An 18,640-nucleotide genomic window follows, 5' to 3' on the forward strand; every position below is an offset into this window, starting at 1 on the left:
GGCACTTATGGAAGAAGTAGGTCTTGAAAGTATTCAGTGAATACTTGAGTAAGTTTTTATTATAAATCAATATAAGGTTTATGGAACTGTAAGGTGGTGCAGAAGACTGGGCAAAGACAAGGAAACAGCAGAATGCATGGATGAGTTTTCTGAGGAATTAGTAAGAGGAATGGCCTCAGTGGGCAGAATGGCTGGGAAGAATACGAGAAGAGTGTGCGTCCTGCTCCTAAAGTAGAGAAACAATAATGCCTGTTTTAGGAAGATGAATGTGACATCAGGAGTCAAGATGAATGTTTAAGTCGAGTGAGACCAGAGATTAAGAATTACAACTCAGATGTCTTTGCAGCCATCTGGGCATAACATGTCAGTGGCTACGTGGTAAGTGATGAGCCTGAGAGACGCTGCAGGAGACACACAGGCAGGACTTGTTGATTCTCAGATAACAGATGGGGAAGAGAGCAGGGTCAAAGTTTCAGAGAGGTCAAAGTAGAAGCTGGAGGAAAGAGATAGCTATGATAAAATGAATGAGTTATAGAAATGAACTGTTTTACTCTCTTATTTATCCTGTATTCATTTATTCTTGATGTATTTTTTATGATTTTATTTATTTATTTTAGAGAGAGAGAGATAGAGCTCAGTCTATGAGCAGGGGGAGGGGCAGAGGGAGAGAATCTTAAGCAGACTCCCGCACTGAGCATGGAACCCAAGGCAGGGCTGGGTCTCACTACCCTGAGATCACAACGTGAGCCTAAACCAAGAGTCGGACACTTAACCCACTGAGCCACCCAGGCGCCCATCTTGGTGTACTTTTTTATGTCAATCCTCATCAGCATTACATGTCCTAAGTTGTATATTCCTGGAGAATTGGGACGTATTTTATAACTTCTTCAGTATAAACCCTGGCAGGGAACTATGTGTAAGCAGACACTATAATTCTAAGCTCTCTATTACAAAATTTCCAAACTTCAGAAAAGTAGAGAGGACGTAATAAACCCCATGTCCCCATCACCTATTTACACAATTGGCAACTTTAGGCAGGACATTTTGGTAACACAGGGCACAGGCAGTGAGAATTTGTATGTTTATTATATACACTATCTTTAGAGAGAATATGTATAACCCATATTCATTAAAGAACCTTTAGAAAATATATAGAAGGATGAAAAAGATCTCACTCCCCAGACAGCCACCGTAAACACCTCTGGTCACAAATCAATCTCAATGGAAGAGTCACCACAGAATGAAAGGAGCAAGCATGTTTTTGATAACCAAACACTCTATCTGTATCTAATAGGCTGTGAATGCTTTCAGTAACAGAAATGACTAAGCTGTAAAACCTATCAGATAACTCAGAGAGCAATTGTGAATGCTCTTTTCTTCTTTTATCTCTCTAGCTTAATGTTTTAAGAATTAATTACGTCTTTAAATGAAAATGCAAGTCTATATCCAGATATTTTAAGTATCTTTTTTTTAATTTAAAGTTCAAGGACATATATGGTGCTTAAGATTAAAAAGGAATTTGAATAAATATTAATTGCATCATTAACTCAGTATTATAGTTAAATAGAAAATTTTCATAGGTCATATTTGATCCCAACTTGTAGAAGAGGAAATTAGTATATATTTTTAAAATTCCATAAATGAGATATCAATACAAAATGATAGTCAACTTGAGTCAAACAAAATTAATAATCAGGGGCACCTGAGTGGTTCAGTCAGTTAAGCATCTGACTCTTGATTTCGGCTCAGGTCTTGATCTCAGGTTCATGAGTTAAAGCCCTGTGTTGGGCTCCACACTGGGCATGGAGGAAAGAAAGAAAGAGAGAGAGAGAGAGAGATAAAAAGAGAGAAAAAGAGGGAAGGAAGGAAGGGAAGGGAAGAAGGAAGGGTGGAGGGAGAGAGGGAGAAAGGAAAGAAGGAAGGAAGGAAGGAAGGAAGGAAGGAAGGAAGGAAGGAAAGAAAGAAAATTAATGATCATCACCTAATAGCGTATTTCTTTTGCCCTGTGAATCCCAATTATATTTCTCTTACTTTATAACCATAAGGTTTCTCTTAAAGAAGAGCTCATTGCACATGCATGGCAGTTAAGATTACATGAAAATACTGCAGTCCTCCCTTACCTGAGGTTTCAGTTACCTGCCATCAGGTATGGTTCAGAAGCAGATGATCCTCCCTCTGATACATCATCAGAAAGTCAGTAGTAGCCTAACACTAGGTCACACACCTACATCATTGACCTCACTTCATCTTGTCACGTAGAAATTTTATCATCTCACATCGTCACAAGAACAGTGAGTACAGCACAATAAGATATTTTGAGAGAGAGAACACATTCACATAACTTTTATTACAGTATATTGTTATAATTGTTCTATTTTATTATTAGTTGTAGTTAATGTCTCACTGTGCCTAATTTATAAATTAAACTTTATCAGAGGTATGTACATATAGGAAAAAATGGTATGTATATGGTTTGGTACTATCCAGTTTCAGGCATCCACTAGGGGTCTTGGAACATCTCCCCCAGCGATGGGAGGGAGCTACTGTACATTGAACTTTGTGGTTCTCTTTCTACAAATACTTTTCAATTGCTAATTTTGTCATTTGTGTGCTTTGAAACTTAATATAAATGAATATAATAATAATTGTTCTCTGTATAAAATATTTTATTTGAAAGGTGTAGCTAATGAATTATGCCTAAGGGCAGACTTTCTAATCTTGAAAAAGCCAGGAGATATTTCTTCATTTCAGCTATTTGTTTTTGTGTCTGTCTGAATAATGGACTCCCTATGATGAGATATTTGAATTGCATGAGAAAATGACTGTGTGCTCTTATAACTGACTGTACAGTATTCATGTAAATTGTGGTACTTTATTTTAAATGCACACACTGAGATCCCAACGAAGCTGCCACAGAAAGTAGTTGTAGCTTCCTATGGATGCTTTCTAGGATGTTCACTCGAGCAAAAAAGGAAACCTTAAAACTTCCATTTTAGAGTGCATTTTGTTGAATGTCATGTAACTTGGTCAAGAGCATTTAATGAAATTAATAAGATAATTGTGTTTCCAAAAAGCCAGTGTTACCACACTTCTACACTGCTCACTTTGTCAGTTCCTAGTGCACATTAGCTAATGACTGTTAGTCAGCAGAGAACTGTGGGGTCTCTGATGATCTTATTTTCATTAATGGAACCCCAGTTTAATTGAACCAGAGATTCAGGTCTGGTTATTGAAGTTGAGCATTCGGCTACTAATGGCAAGATGCAATGGTCCACTAAGCACAAATCAAAACTAGTGATTTGCTTAAAAATTAGAAGGCAGTTTTCCCAGGTGTCGTCTTTTCCACAACAGCAGTCTTACTGGGCTTCTACTCCTATTTAAATAAGAAAAGACTGGCATCCCTATTTTCTAGCACAATTGCAAATAGGTAAATTAATGCATTTAACAAAACCATGAAATAATCATCCAACTACAGTTGGCACTGGTGAGATCTTATTAGAATTTCTTTGGGTTTCACATTATGAAAGCAAAATTCAAATCAAGTAGCAAAATCCACTGTAAAGGGGAACCTAAAAGAAAAAGGATTTAGATTGTGACTTCAGGAAAAAAACAAAACATTTTTCTCCTTTTTTTTAGAGAGAGAGAGTGTACAAGTGGGGGAGGGGGAGAGGGTGTGCAGGGGCACAGAGGGAGAGAGAGAGAATCTTAAGCACACTCCTCACTCAGCTTGGAGCCTGATGTGGGGCTTGATCTCACAACCCTGAGATCATGACCTGAGCCCACAGCAAGAGTTGGACACACAACGGACTGAGCTCCCAGGCACCCCAATAAAACACTTGTCTAAACTCATACTTTCGGTAAACCTTGTCTGAAGATTGTTGATTTAAAGAGATGCCACAATTTCTGGGTCCTGTGTCTGATAATAAGTCACAGTGAACTCAGCTGTCTCTTACATTTGAATTATATACCCTTTTTCCCCATCTTTAGTAAAAATAAGGCATACCTGGTCACATTCCCTCATTAAAAAAAAATTTTTTTAATGTGAAAGGAATTTAGTGTGAATGTTGATCAGTATCTGTGAAATTTGTTACAGCAAAGATGTCACAAAACATGTATAGAATGAATTTCAATTTTTCTGTGATATTTCCACCAAATATTGAAGAAACTTCGATATATAAATATTAATATAATAGTGAATGTGAAAACCACATTTAATCCATTGCGTAGTTGTGCTACTTTTGCAGGACTGACTTGTTCCAGCCTTTATATTTCTCTTTTAGATGTCTATTACAGCATGGCTTATAAGGACAAAACTGGAGACAAATTACTTGTGCATAGTAGGGAGTTGATTAAATACCTACAAATAAGATATTATGGATGCAGTTATACAACTGACCTGATCTGCTTGTGATGGTCCGGAAAGGTCTCAGAGCTGTGTGTGTCCGTCAGTGACACATGGAAAGCTAGGATGTTGTCTCTGTATGAGCCCACTGACATGGTACATAAACAAGATAGTTACCTAGGGATGCTGGTATAGGCGTACATTTTTTTAAGGAAACACACAAAAATTAATAATAACCTTTGGGAGGCAGAGGCAGGAAAATAAGACTTACTTCTTATATCTTCCTCTGTTAGAGAATTGTAAGTTTCTAAATATGTTCAGGATTTGTGATGTCAATAAATATATAGTGTGTTAAAGCAACTATGAGACATGTTTAGTTTCTTCTGTATTCGTTTCTGTCTTTTGAAAAGCCCAGAAAATTGCTATAAAATTAAAATGTATTCCTTTACTTAATGTCAGTATTCTCATTTAAAATAATATAATGGGATGGAAATCCAAAATGAATGACAAGAAATCTTTTAAGTATATAGCTGTATATTAAACTTGTTTATTTATGATATAATAGGGGAATATCTATGACAATCTATACTGTATTAGTATCAGTTATGTTCACATACATTTTTACAAATAGTTCACATAGTGATGAACATGGGGCTATACTCATCCAGTAACCCCCAAGACACCCTCTCTGTAACATCACCCTGCTTTTATTTCCATCCCAGCCCTTATCCTTACCTGATATTATCTGTTTACTTGTTTGCTTATGCTGTCTCCCCAAGGGGAACTTGAGCTTCAGAACTGCAGGGGTCCTATTTATTGTTGTATCCCTACACCTAGCTCAATCTTTAACACTTACCAGGAACTCAATAGGTATTTGTTAATTAAGTGATCAAGTGAGTGAATGAAATGCTAACCATATAATTTAAGCAGGTGAGTATATTAAGCAGCAAATCATCACCATCACCACTAATGTTTAGTGACTTTTTGCTATATCCTTTACGTAGTGTATTAGTCAAGTTTCTCCAGAGAAACAGAACACATACGTATAATATAACTTACATAAAATACAGGCCATAAAATATAAGGCCATAATATATATATATATGGAGAGGGAGGGAGAGAGAGACCTATCATAAGGAATTGGGTCATGCAGTTATGGAGACTGAGAAGTCCCAGGATCTGCAGTGGTCAAGCCGGAGACGCAGAAGAGCCCGTGTTAGAGTTTCTGTCCAAATCCAGGAGAGACAATAGTGAAAGCGTTGGTCTGAGGGCGGCTGAAGACCAATGTCCTACCTTAAGGGATCAGGCAGAGAGGTCAGATTCTCCCTTTCTCCACCTTTTTGTTCTGTTCAGGCCCTCCTTGGATTGGGTGATGAGGCCCACCTACCTTGGGGTGGCATTTACCAATTCAAATGTTAATTTCACACAGAAACACCCTCACAGTCATACCCAGAACAATGTTTAATCTGGGCATCCTGTGGCCCAGTCAATTTGATACATAAAATTAGCCATCGCACATCATTTAATCCATTTAATCCTCTCATATACCTTTCTGTGTAGAAATTATCAAAATCCATTTCGTAGATAAAGAAACTGAGGCTCACAGAAACAAAGTAAATTAGTGAGTGGTAGACCTAGGATGTGACCAGGCAGTCTGGTTTCAGAGAGGCATTCTTTTTTTTTTTTTTTTTAAAGATTTTATTTATTATTTATTTGACAGAGAGAGACAGCCAGTGAGAGAGGGAACACAAGCAGGGGGAGTGGGAGAGGAAGAAGCAGGCTCCTAGCAGAGGAGCCTGATGTGGGGCTCGATCCCAGAACGCTGGGATCACGCCCTGAGCCGAAGGCAGACGCTTAACGACTGTGCCACCCAGGAGCCCCTAGAGAGGCATTCTTACGGGCTCACTGCCATTAAGCGATTTCTCAATACTTTTGTTAAGGGTTTTCTTCTGGGGAGCCTTCTCATGTTATAGGAAACTGTGTTATTTCCAAAACCAAATGATGGAAATTATCTACCAAGGCCTACATTATATTTAAGCTCCACTCTATTCAAACTGGAAAGTTTTCTTGAGATAATAAAATTGTTTCCCTGAAAAGGTTTCTTTTTTTTTTAATTTTTTTATTATGTTATGTTAGTCTCCATATGGTACATCCTTAGTTTTTGATGTAGTGTTCCATGATTCATTATTTGCTTATAACACCCAATGCTCCATGCAGTACGTGCCCTCCTTAATACCCATCACTGGCCTATCCCAATCCCCCACCCCCTTCTCCTCTGAAGCCCTCAGTTTGTTTCCCAGAGTCCACGAAAAAGTTTCTTTACTCATTAATACCAAAGACCAAAAACTAGGCTATTGATAGCTTTTTAATAAGTGAAAGAGTTTGTGAAGAAAAGTAATACCTTATGCTTTATTACTTTTTATCTTGTTGCCATATCCTAAGTTTACTCACAGATGACATTGTCTAAGTTTAGAGAAGAAAAAGATACTCTAATTTTAGTTTGTAATATGTTTTACTCCCTTTCAAAAATGTCTTAAACTTTTTATTAATGAGATATGACTGCCCAGACCAGGTGCCCAGTCACTACTGAAAGGATGGATGAATGAAGGAATAAGTGATGATGAATGGACTGTAAAGTGTTAAAAGCTGTTCAAGATGGAAGATATTAAGAACATATTTACTAAGCATTTAGTCCCTACTAAGCACAGTATTCGGCATGTTACGTGCTTGTTTCATATGATCTAACAAAAACACCATGACTTAAGTACTGTTATTATCCTAATCTTATGAAAGGAAGTGAGGCTTAGAAAGGTTAAGTACCTTTTCTAAAACAATATTGCTTTACTAGATCAGCCTTTTTTGTATTTTTGACGTTCTTTATAACAGTGCACATATAATAAAATAAAAATTAATCCAATTCAAGGTCTGGATTCTGGTAGCAAGTTTAATTCTGATTTGATTGCCAGATAATAGATGTAAGTCTTGAGCATGACCCTTCAATGATTAGAGTTGAAAATTCAGCAGATTTTTCTGGTTAAGCTTTGAAAACCCTGCAAACTTAAATGACTATAATAATTAGAACACTGTATCTTGAGACAAAAATGAATGTTTATTTTTCTAAAGGACAATTAGAGAGTAGACCCTCAGGTTTTATATTCTAACTACAAAGGCAAGTACCCCTCATAAAATAGCAAAATAATTAATGGTAACATCTCTGACCTACACCAAGTTCATTTTCCGCAAACTCAAGAAAATGAAATGCCTAGAGCATGACTTTAATCTAATCTTGATTTTTAACCTTATACTGCGCATATTGATATCAGCTCTTAAAAGAGCTTCCTTTAGAATTCAAAAGGCATGCGTTTCTGCTTGTACTTTTATTAAGGTTTTTCTCATTATAGAAACTTTGTCCCTTTTACTTTTTATTTTAGAAACCAGAAGTTTAAATTACTTTTCCTTGTAGGTTTTAATTAGGATTCTCTCATAGTAGATAAATAGCATGATACATGTTTATAGAGATAATTGTGACAATTAATGATTATAAACAGAATTACTAAAATGAAACAGCCTTTAAGAATGTGTGTATGTTAATTGTACCAAGAAGTTTAAAGAAGTCTGTTAATTAAAGAGATACTTAGTGGTAGAGTATTACTTTGGTTTGTGAAAAACGTGTACTAAAATTTGTAAATTTTAAAAACTAGACTTAAGTTTAAATACAGAGTGGTAGATTACTCTTTAAAGAAACCCTATAGTAGATCCTCTTATAAAATATAGAATCATATCTAATTTTCTGTGATTTAGAAGATCATATTATATGAGGTTTAGGTGTATCTTTAATGGTCACTGGACATCCACTGCTAAGAGATTCCTCTAAAAAATTCAAGGTATTTAGGAATTTTAATTTTTTAAATAGCTATGAACTAGTTAATGTGTACGTTTTGTTGGAATTATAGCTAGAACTATGTCAGTATGATTTTTTAAAATATTCCCTCCCCTAAAAAAAATCCTCCTTTTAATCTTGAATACTGTTTAACAATTCTGGTGAGCTTTATCCATTGTCTACCATGTACTGAACTGAGCTCCACAGATGGAGGTACATACAGTATCAAAGAAATGGTCTTTCTACTCAAAGGAGCTTAAATAGTTGGGGGAACCTCTCTCTATACATATATATATAAGGAATATGAAAGAAACATTAAGGAAATTGCCCCATAAGATGTTTGAACAGAAAGATTTGCAAAAAGTATACCCATAGCCTAATGATTTCCATGACTGGAAGTAAAAAAATAAAAATAAAAAGTTCCTATTCTGATACTAAAAATTCCCATGTAGACCCAAGCCATATCCCATGCCCATCAGGACTTTTGGTGGCTCTTTTTTTCTGGGAAAATCCACATTTGAGAACAAAATGAATAGTCTAGGATTTGTTCTACTTGGTCACAAAAGGTACAAATGGTGATAGATTCTATAACAAATTTTTCCAATTGACCTGGGATTTGAGTGTCATTTCTCTCTGTTATTGATTCTGAGAGACTAACAGTATTTTGTTAACGCCAAATAGATATTTATAATGACTAAAAAAGATACAGATGCACACACAGCCAAGTCTATGGGCTAACACTAGAACATTTCACATGTAACCTGAGGAGGCATCTGGTCGTGGTTCCATAGCACTACTGATGTTGAAAGCCACACCACTCATGTAATTATCAATGTCTTGGTCATTGTTGACCCTTCTCTCTCATCCCCCATATCCTGGCAGTTGTCCAGTCCTACCCAGGCTTCCTCAATTCACATATAAAACCTGCAGTTGGAATTTTCTTAAAATGAAAAACGAAATTCTAGCCATGGCTAGAAATATTTAGTCATTTAATCCAACATCCTGTTTGACTCATTACATTTAATGATTCATTCATTTTGCTCAGCAAGGATCTATAATTCCATGTCAGGCACCAGGCTAGCAATTCAGGGGTGACAAACTAGGCTACTGAGTTTATATCTACTGAAGCACACATTATCAGATAATCCCACAAACGCATGTAAAAGTACAATTTTGAAAGAATAAAATCTTGCCATTTACAATGACATGGACGGAACTAGAGGATATTATGCTAAGGGAAGTAAGTCAGTCAGACAAATACCATATGATTTCACTCATACATGGAATTTAAGAGACAAAACAGATGAACATAGGGGAAGGGAAGGAAAAATAAGATAAAAACAGAGAGGGAGGCAAGCCAGAAAAGACTCTAGGAAACAAACTGAGTGTTGCTGGAGGGGAAGTGGGTAGAGGGATGGGGTAACTGGGTGATGGGCATTAAGGAGGGCACTTGATGTAATGAGCACTGGGTGTTATATGTTATGTATACTGATGAATCACTAAATTCTACCCCTGAAACTACTAATACACTATATGTTAACTAAACTGAATTTTAAAAAGAAATTTTTAAGTGCAATTTTGACAAGTTATAGGAAGGAAAGGTTATGGGAGTACCTATACTGGAAGAGCCTTCTAGCCATGGGGAACAGCACACACAAATGCTCTGGTAGGCAGGAAGAACTGAGGAGGCCAGTCTGTGGAGAGAACAGAAAATGAGGGGTGAAAGGTGTAAACTGAAACCTGAACATGTAGGTTTTTGCAGCCACTGTTAAGGGCTTTCTTCCTAATCCTAAATGCAGCAAGGAAAACATTGAAAAGTTTTAAGCAAGGAAAAGGAATGACTTGATCAGATGTATGCTTGTGTAAGACTGCTCTGGCTACATTTTGGAGAAGGCTTGGGACCGGAAGCCAGCATGGACTTGGGAGATCCCTTGAGAGGTTCTGTGATCATCCAGGAGAGGAATGACAGTCGCCTGCACTGCAGTGCTGATGGAGGAGGTGGAGAGAAGTAGACATGGGTTGGCTGTGGAGAAGGTGGAGAGAGGAATCAAAAATGACACCCAGATCCTAACTCTTCAAACTCTGTGGATTGTGGTGTCGTTCACTGGACCACGTTTTCCATTTGAAGTGTCTTTGAGACATGAAAGAGGAACTGAGAAAGAAAGCCACTGGATACAAGGTATGGAGCTCAGAAGAGAGGACTAGGCCAGAAAAAGAAAGTAGGAAGTCTTCTGGTATCTCAGTCTGCTTTATAACAGCCAGAATAACTTCCCAGACTTCTGCTTGGACACCTTCAAAGTGACAGAAAATTCTCTACCACAATGACCAGACATGCTGGATCAAAGGAAGATATTCCTTATGTTGGACTAAAACCTTGAAGTCAGTTCTTCTCATTAGTTCTGATTCTGCCCTTTGGACAAATTGAATCTCTTTTCTATCTAACAGGGCTTCAAGAATTTGAAGAAAACTGGAGCAGTGTATCTCCTCACCACTTTGCCAGCCACCTTAGATCTTCTGTCCAGCAAACATTCTTTCAGATCATATCAGCAGTCGGGCCCTTGCCCATCTCTTCAGCTTCATCTATTGCAAACATAACACCAGACCCAGAAAACACCCATTTACCCACACATATTAATTCTACTCAGATCTAAACAAGTGGAGCTTCCTAAGCATGGCGCGTTTTCACAAACTTCGGAGCCTTTCTCATGCCATTGCAGAAGAGTGGTTTTTAACTCCACGTGTAAAGTTACAGCTCTGCAGCAAAGGCTAAAGAGATCACCTAGCTAACTACAGGAATTTTTTCGGGGGAATAGGTCAGACAGGAAGTAGCCAGTAGCTCATATATATCCAGTACTGTAGGACAAATGTGGACTTACTTGGAGCCCACATCATAATATTCAAGTTGGTCCTGTTTGCAAGTGGGCACAGCAGAAGGCTTTCTAGGTTGCAGGCAGTTTTTTTGAGTTAAGGGCCATCACCCTCACCTGCAGTCACAAAGAGCCCCACAGCCTTGTCCAATCAGGAGTTCCTTGGGCAGCCTTCCATAAGATCATTCAGAGAACCAGACTCCTTTCACCTAGTGGTTCCTCTCCAGGTCTTACAGCCCTCCCCTGGATCTTCTGCATCTTGTTAAGAGATGAGGGAACAGAGAGTATGGGGGATTTTGCAGGAAGTTTTAGGGGCCAGGAAGTAGTTTATACTTCTCACATTTCACTTCTCATGTCTCCTTAACCAGAAGTCAGTCACATAACCCATATAACTGCAGGGAAGGCTCAGAAATGTAATATAGAAGAAGGGAAAGGTAGCAAGTTTTGGTAAGCCTGCCTGCCTTATCCTGGAGGTCTATCAGTCTGTTCTCTTTCTCCCCCCAAATTTCAGTGATACCCTATCACCCACCAAATTTAGAATAGGCTCTTAGCAATTTAAGGCTCTCTTCACTGTGACCCAACCCATCCTTCTAGCTAAACTGTAAGTTCATTGTTCTCCAAGCATACCCAGCAGTTCACTCTTCCTTGTCTTTATTCGCTTTCTTCTGTCTAGGGCACCCTACATCTTTTATTCTTGAAATTTTATCAGTCATTCAAGGTCCATTCAAGAGGTCACTTACTCTTTTTTTTTTTTCCATCATGACAAGTGTACTCCCCATCCTCTATTTAACCATTCCCCCCATCCACCTCCCATCTGCTAACCATCAGTTCTCTGGAGTTAAGAGTCTGTTTCTTGGTTGTACCTCTCTTTTTTTTCACTTTGCTCATTTGTTTTGCCTCTTAAATTCCACATGAGTGAGATCATACAGTATTTGTCTTTCTCTGACAGACTTGTTTCACTTTGCATTATACTCTCTAGCTCCATCTATGTCTTTACAAATGGCAAGATTTCATTCTTTTTATGGCTAAATAATATTCCATTGTATATATGTACTACATCTTCTTTATCTGTTCATCTATCACTGAACACTTGGGCTGCTTCCGTAGTTTGGCTATTGTAAATAATGCTGCAATAAACATAGAGGTACAGGTATGTCTTCAAATTAGTGTTTTTGTATTTTGGGGAGTAAATACCCAGTAGTGTGATTACTGGATTGTACGGTAGGTCTATTTTTAATTTTTTTGAGGAACAAGGGTCACTTTTCTTCATTTCCATTGGTCTGCTTTGTGTTATGGTTCCTGTTTACTTGTACTGTCACCTATCTTGAGGGCAAGCAATATATCTTATCTATTTCGTGTCACTGACAACTTCTAGGAAATGCTCAACAGTGCTCAAATATTTGTTCAATTGAGTTAAATAGTTTTATTTAAATTATTTCCTTAGTAACAACTTGTTACTAAAATCCATCTTTAGAAAACCCAACGAGTCATCACAGGGGTAAGTTGGTGGGACTACTCTGCATTGAGACCCTGAAAGCTGATGGGTTATACCATTAGGATGTATTTATATGTTACTGACCTAAATGAAATCAGGGGAAATCTAATAGGACTAGCCAGTGATACTATTAAAAATTAGGCCAAAAGACTAGAGACACTGTGTAATCTCTAATTTTTATGTGAACATAATTGTCATTAAAATATCTGTGAAATAACTAAGTACATTTGATAAATGATAGGACATACATCATCTTCAACCAAAGATATGGTTCACAACCTTGACATCCTGTGGTCCCTTCCTCATTCTGCCCTTTCCTCCTGAAAATTCCCTACAACCTCATAAATCCAGCATTACTTTTCCATTCTAAGTCATCCTCTACACATATAGTGGGCTTTTTCCAGGAGCCACCACTGCAAACAGTCATTTAAATTTCTCTTAGGGCACCGGGTGACGTATGGAAATGTTGAATCACTATATTGTACACCTGAAACTGATATTACCCTGTATGTTAAGTAACTGGAATTTGAATAACAACTTTTAAAAAATGAAATAAATAGGGGCGCCTGGGTGGCACAGCGGTTAAGCATCTGCCTTCGGCTCAGGGCGTGATCCCGGCGTTATGGGATCGAGCCCCACATCAGGCTCCTCCGCTAGGAGCCTGCTTCTTCCTCTCCCACTCCCCCTGCTTGTGTTCCCTCTCTCGCTGGCTGTCTCTATCTCTGTCGAATAAATAAATAATAATAAAATCTTTTTTAAAAAAATGAAATAAATAAATAAATAGATAAATAAATAAATTATTGTCTTAAAGAGAAAATAAGATGTATTTTTAGTAGCTTTTCTTTCTTTTCTCTCTTTTTGAGGAAGAATATTTGTGGCAGTGGTTCTCAAATGACAACATAAGAACCATTTGGGGGAACTTGTTAAATTATAGATTTCTGCTGCTCCTCCCCAAGATTCTAATTCTGTAGATCTGGTAGATCTGATGTTGGGCTCCAGTTTCTGCATTTTTTATAAGCGTCCTCTAACGGCGGGTGGGGGGGATTCAGATGGTATGATACCTGGATTGTACTTTCAGAAACATTGCAACATGGTGTTTGTCATCATGCCCATTAATGGACTATTATTACCTTCTTTGAACAAAACAGATCAGTTCATTAACAGGGGAACAGGTAGTGTGCGGAACAGTAAAAATCAAGATGTTTGTCATATCGCGTTCGGATCCAGAGTTCTGGGACCACCTCCACTCTCTGGCAGAAGGAATAACATGAGGATATCCAGTGAGGTAGGAGCAAGGTCTGAAGAGCTTGTCTAAGCATGAGGGTCATGGGAAGAGAAGGGTTCTCTCCCAGTGCACGGGTGGCGGGGGGAAAGAGGGAGAGAGACTACATGCCAAAAGCAGAAGGCTTGAATAAATTTGGAACAGAAATTCTGGATTTTAAAAGACCTCAAAACTGTTTTATTTCTGTCATGTCAACACAATTAACATTTCTGAGTATTCTTTTGATTAAATATGTTCACAAAACTTAAAGGCAAATATATGTGAGCACATTTTGTGGTCTCCTTCAAAAAGGAGTTGGATCTTCACCAGATACCTTACGATGAACAGATTCTCAAATGTTATATTTTTATTTTTAATTTCCTCTGAATTTTCAGTTCAACTCCTACCTACTAAAGATGGAGTATAAGCACATTTTAATTTATGTGTCTAGAACACTTGTGTGTCTTATATTTTGACTCACATTATATTTCTCCTTCCATTTCTTTCTAATTTTCTGCTATAATTTCCCTCTCCACCAACTTTCTAACCTCCCCATTTCCTCTAGTTTCTTTTCTCACTTTTTATTTGTCCAAATACTATTAGTTTCTGTAAATTCTGCAGGAAACAAATGCAATTCCCATGTTGTAAAATGTACAGATTAATTCCTCTCCCTTACAGACAGTAAGATCCGTTGGGTCCAGAAATAACCGATCATGCCAACAGTCTGTGGCCGAGGACTGTGTTAGCAGTGCGGAGATGTCAGCCTCGCTGATGCCTGAGTCTGAGGAGCAAGCAGATAAAGAGAATATTCGCCAAATAAAGCAGACTGTACCTGTTCGTGGTAAGACTCATGCATAAGTGTCAATAGCTAGGGGAAAATAGAAATGTTCTTGTGAAGATAAATTCTTGATTAGATCTTAACATCCAGAGAATTATCATTTAAAAATGAAAAAGATGGTGGATATTGAAATCTGTTTCAAATTCTTATACATATATTCTCTTCTGCAACCTGTCATTCTCTCTTTTTTAATACTTTATTTATTTGTTTGTTTGTTTGTTTATTTAAAGTAGGCTTACAAGGGGCTTCAACTCATGACTCTGAAATCAAGACCTGAGCTAAGATCAAGAGTCAAATGCTTAACTGACTGAGCCACCCAGGCGCCCCACCTATCATTCTCTTTATTCCATTATTTCAAATTGCCATAGTACCCTGTGTTTTTATTTTATGATGACTGGTGAGGAAATAACATAACATTCTATAATAACTATATTTTGGGAACTCCACGTGCATTTTACATTTCCTTAATTTTATCTTTTAGTTAATCTCTTCCATTTGTAGAGTGCTTTTTATTTTCTCCTGTTGATGCACAGAGAAACCCTGTTGCTACAGAAGAGACTTTTGTCCCATTTTGTAGATCGAGGGTTCATGGCTAACAGACTTGGAAAGTAATTTGCAATTTGTAATCATTGGAAAGAATTGAGACCAGTACCAAAGGCTTACCACTCACTGTAGTGTTTCCATTCTTGCATGTCTGACTTTTGTGAGAGTTGAAAAGGAAGGCATTTGGATTCATTTTATTTGATTTAAAGATTAATAATCACTATTACAGACTATATTTCTCATGCAATACAAACATGAGACAAGGACATAAATACCATAGATATTCAGTCCTGGCTCTACCATCATCTGTAAGACCTTGATCAAAATTCCTAAACCCTGTGGGCCTCAGTTCCCTCGTCTGTAAAATGGGGATAAAATTGCTACTGGCACTCGTAGTAGTAATAAACAGTGACCGCTTCAAAGGGCCATTCTGAGGATTCAACAAGAAAAACCAGTCAAGCACATCAAATTGTGCCAAGAAATTAAGCTTTCAGTAAATATTAGATGCTGCTGTGAATGCTTTTAATTATTATGACACTTATTACACAATTAAATTACACTTAAGAATTCTTTTCCAGGTTTGATCACAGTTCTCCAGGGTTCTTTTGGAAACTAGCTTACAAGCTGTTGATGAATCATACTTACTGACTTCCTCTTTCAAAGGAAGCAATTATTTTTCTGTATTAGTGATCAGTTTCATTTTTTATATTTTTTATAATAGCAAGTTGTATGTACAATTAACCAAATTACCTGTAGCTCTCTGTAAGGTTATATTACATGAATAGAATGTCTCAGTAATTTTGAAAGCCTGGTCCGATCCCAATAATGGAATAGGAATAAATGCCTATTTTCCATGAAGTAATAAGTTGTGGTTTTTGATACAGCTTTATATGATGTCACAATGATACATGAACATTCTCATTATAGCTACAATTATATTTACTAAGTTATTTCAAACCATATAGTACTTCTGTTCTGGCTTTTTGTTCTTTGATATGAAAATGTACCAGCCGATCTGCATGTTATGCATCCACATCCCCCTCAAGAACCATCAGCAGATAAGAATAATAACAGGAGAAGATTACGGTTAAAAAGCACCAGCAGAGAAAGGACAGAGGCACACCCCGGTATGGCACTAATTCAATGCTATCTTATATCTGTATATTATTCAGAGCAATGGAATCTCTCTCTGCAGGTTGTAAATTTCAAAGGATTACGAACCAATTCATTTAAAATATAAATGTCTTTTCTACGGGGATTATGGAAATCAAATTTTCTGCAAAATTGCTCTAGAGCCCTAACAGAGATTTGCTGGATTAAATAGTACCGTGGAAGTAAAGGACTTCCCTACTTCTCTCGAAGGCTGAATAAGCTTAAATTATTGTTTTTTAGAAACAGCCCAAATTTGGTAGAGGAAGTTCCTGCCTGCAGACTTTACTAAAATTGAACTTATAATTTTTCATGTTTCATTTATATCTCTTCTTTTTAAACTGGGCCCTTTTCAGATATGGGGGTTTCGGGGGGGTTGGTTTTTTGGGGTTTTTTTTTTTTTTGGTTTTTTTACATTCGTTGTCTCTCCCTTTGGGCTCCATGCCATCTAATAAAATGTAGGTTAAAATTTCAACTCTTTGCGACCAATAAAGCATTAGATAAATATAGGTGGCTATTATAGTTATCCCTTTGAATATTGGACTTGAGGCATTTAAGTATAGATCTGTCTGCACATGCATTAATCTATCCTGAGTCAAACCCAGAGTATATCATGTACACATCTGTTAGCATAATTTCTCAAAAATGTGGGGTTCTTAGGTAGGCTAAAATTCAGCTTGTTAGGATTCATGTTCTTTTTATAAAATAGTAGATAGAAAAGTTAATTCTGTGTCCATTTTCTTAAGATGCTGAAGGAACGTGCTTGGTTTAAAATTTTGAGTCAGGTTGTATAAGAATTGTAATTTAAAGAAAATACACTCAATTTTATGGGGAACCAAAGGGAAAAATATAGGACCCTTTCAAAATAATATGGGTTTTGGAGTTCCTTTTATTGCATATTGTAAAACTTAAATCTAAAATGTCCCCACGCAAATATCAAGGAATTTAAGGATGAACCTCTACAAAAATGCAACTGAGTTCATCTTTGCAACATTCTAGTGGAAAAGAAAAGAACTGCAGACAATCTGTATCATCACCTCTGATGTGCTTTTCAATAATCATGTAGAAAAGCACACCACATTAACAGCATTCTTCGAAATGAACTTTTATAAAAATCAAAAGAAATAACATCGTGGAAAATATTTATTCCAATAAAGGCAGTTCTTCAGGAAATAACAGGAATGAAGATAAAGCAACAGTTGCCCTCAACTGTGGGTCCCACCAAAGTGCAGAGATGAACCCCAGCTCTCCAGCCCTGCAGTCTCCTGATCAAGCAGGTTGGCATCTTTAGTCCACTATAATCGTTAATAATCGATGAAATATCAGTATGTTTAGCATTTCAAACCCAGTCGTTTTGAGAAGTCATAATGCAGTCATTTGCTAAAATTAGCATTTTTGGATAAATCTCCTTTTAACCCCAATTGCATGTCAGACTTTAATGGGTGAAAGGGCATTTTTATTTCCAAGTTTCATTGCACCAGTTATCCTGTTCAGAAGGGAAGTTTGAAACTTTGAAGTTTTCACAGGACATTGTCACCGTCCCCAAAGATTACCTATTGTTACAAGTCTTCAGTCCTCTTTATAATGGAGATGGTTGGAGTGTAGAGCGTTGAGCCCATCAACATATCTTGCCTAGCAGGTGTGTGATACGTTTACAAAGGCGAATTGTTTTTGAGCAAGGGAAAAAGGAAAATAAATGAAAATTGTTTGTAGTTTGTCAGTCTTATTTATGCAATGTTGAAACCTTCATTAAAATGTTAGGCGCAATTAGTGTCTCTAGCATAAATCTGACTGTGTAGAAAAACTAATTAGATGTTTAGGTGATCATTCTTGCATTTATCTTGTTTGCTGCAATATTGTGATTACACAGTAATTTACATATTTTCCTAAGAAAACACACCAAATTATTCATTACAATTGATATGGAAATACTTGAGGTAAAACTACGAATTCCAAAAAAAGCATGCGGTGGTGAGATAATTAGAGTTCGTTTGGTGTAGAAACACTCCTTTTACCTTGACCTTTTGACAGTTAATAATATGTTTGGCAATAGGTCATGCAAGTCGTTGAATTGCATAATGAAGATTCCCAGTATCTTTTCCTCCAATTTTCTTTACATATCCATGTATGTAATGCAGCCCGTTGGTTTTTATAATCTTTTTCAACATTTATTTATTAATAAAGCTTCTACTGTGTTTACAAAACATCTGCACCATGCAAAAGGATTTTCTGTCCAAAAGAGGACAGTCCAGTGAATCTGTTTAT

General features: G+C 37.0%; 1 protein-coding gene across 16 annotated transcripts in view; it reads left to right on the forward strand.

Moving 5' to 3' along the window:
* CFAP20DC (CFAP20 domain containing) overlaps positions 1-18,640 on the forward strand; it is a 236,640-nt gene that overhangs the window by 127,726 nt on the left and 90,274 nt on the right. For 13 of the 16 annotated variants that reach the window (XR_015726660.1, XM_087866896.1, XM_045807486.2 and 10 more), the window contains 4 exons: positions 13,733-13,869; positions 14,524-14,686; positions 16,237-16,353; positions 17,533-17,652. Coding sequence is in view for 15 of the 16 variants with exons in the window: in XM_087866896.1 (XP_087723022.1) it covers positions 13,733-13,869; positions 14,524-14,686; positions 16,237-16,353; positions 17,533-17,652 (537 nt within the window). In the remaining variant the exon portion in view is untranslated. The remainder of the gene's footprint in view (positions 1-13,732; positions 13,870-14,523; positions 14,687-16,236; positions 16,354-17,532; positions 17,653-18,640) is intronic. The other 3 variants (XM_087866894.1, XM_087866895.1, XM_087866899.1) reach the window with 3 other exon arrangements.

Source organism: Ursus americanus, chromosome 14 (genome assembly GCF_024610735.1).
Source record: "Ursus americanus isolate L20-20 chromosome 14, mUrsAme1.1.p, whole genome shotgun sequence".
Classification (NCBI taxonomy): domain Eukaryota; kingdom Metazoa; phylum Chordata; class Mammalia; order Carnivora; family Ursidae; genus Ursus; species Ursus americanus.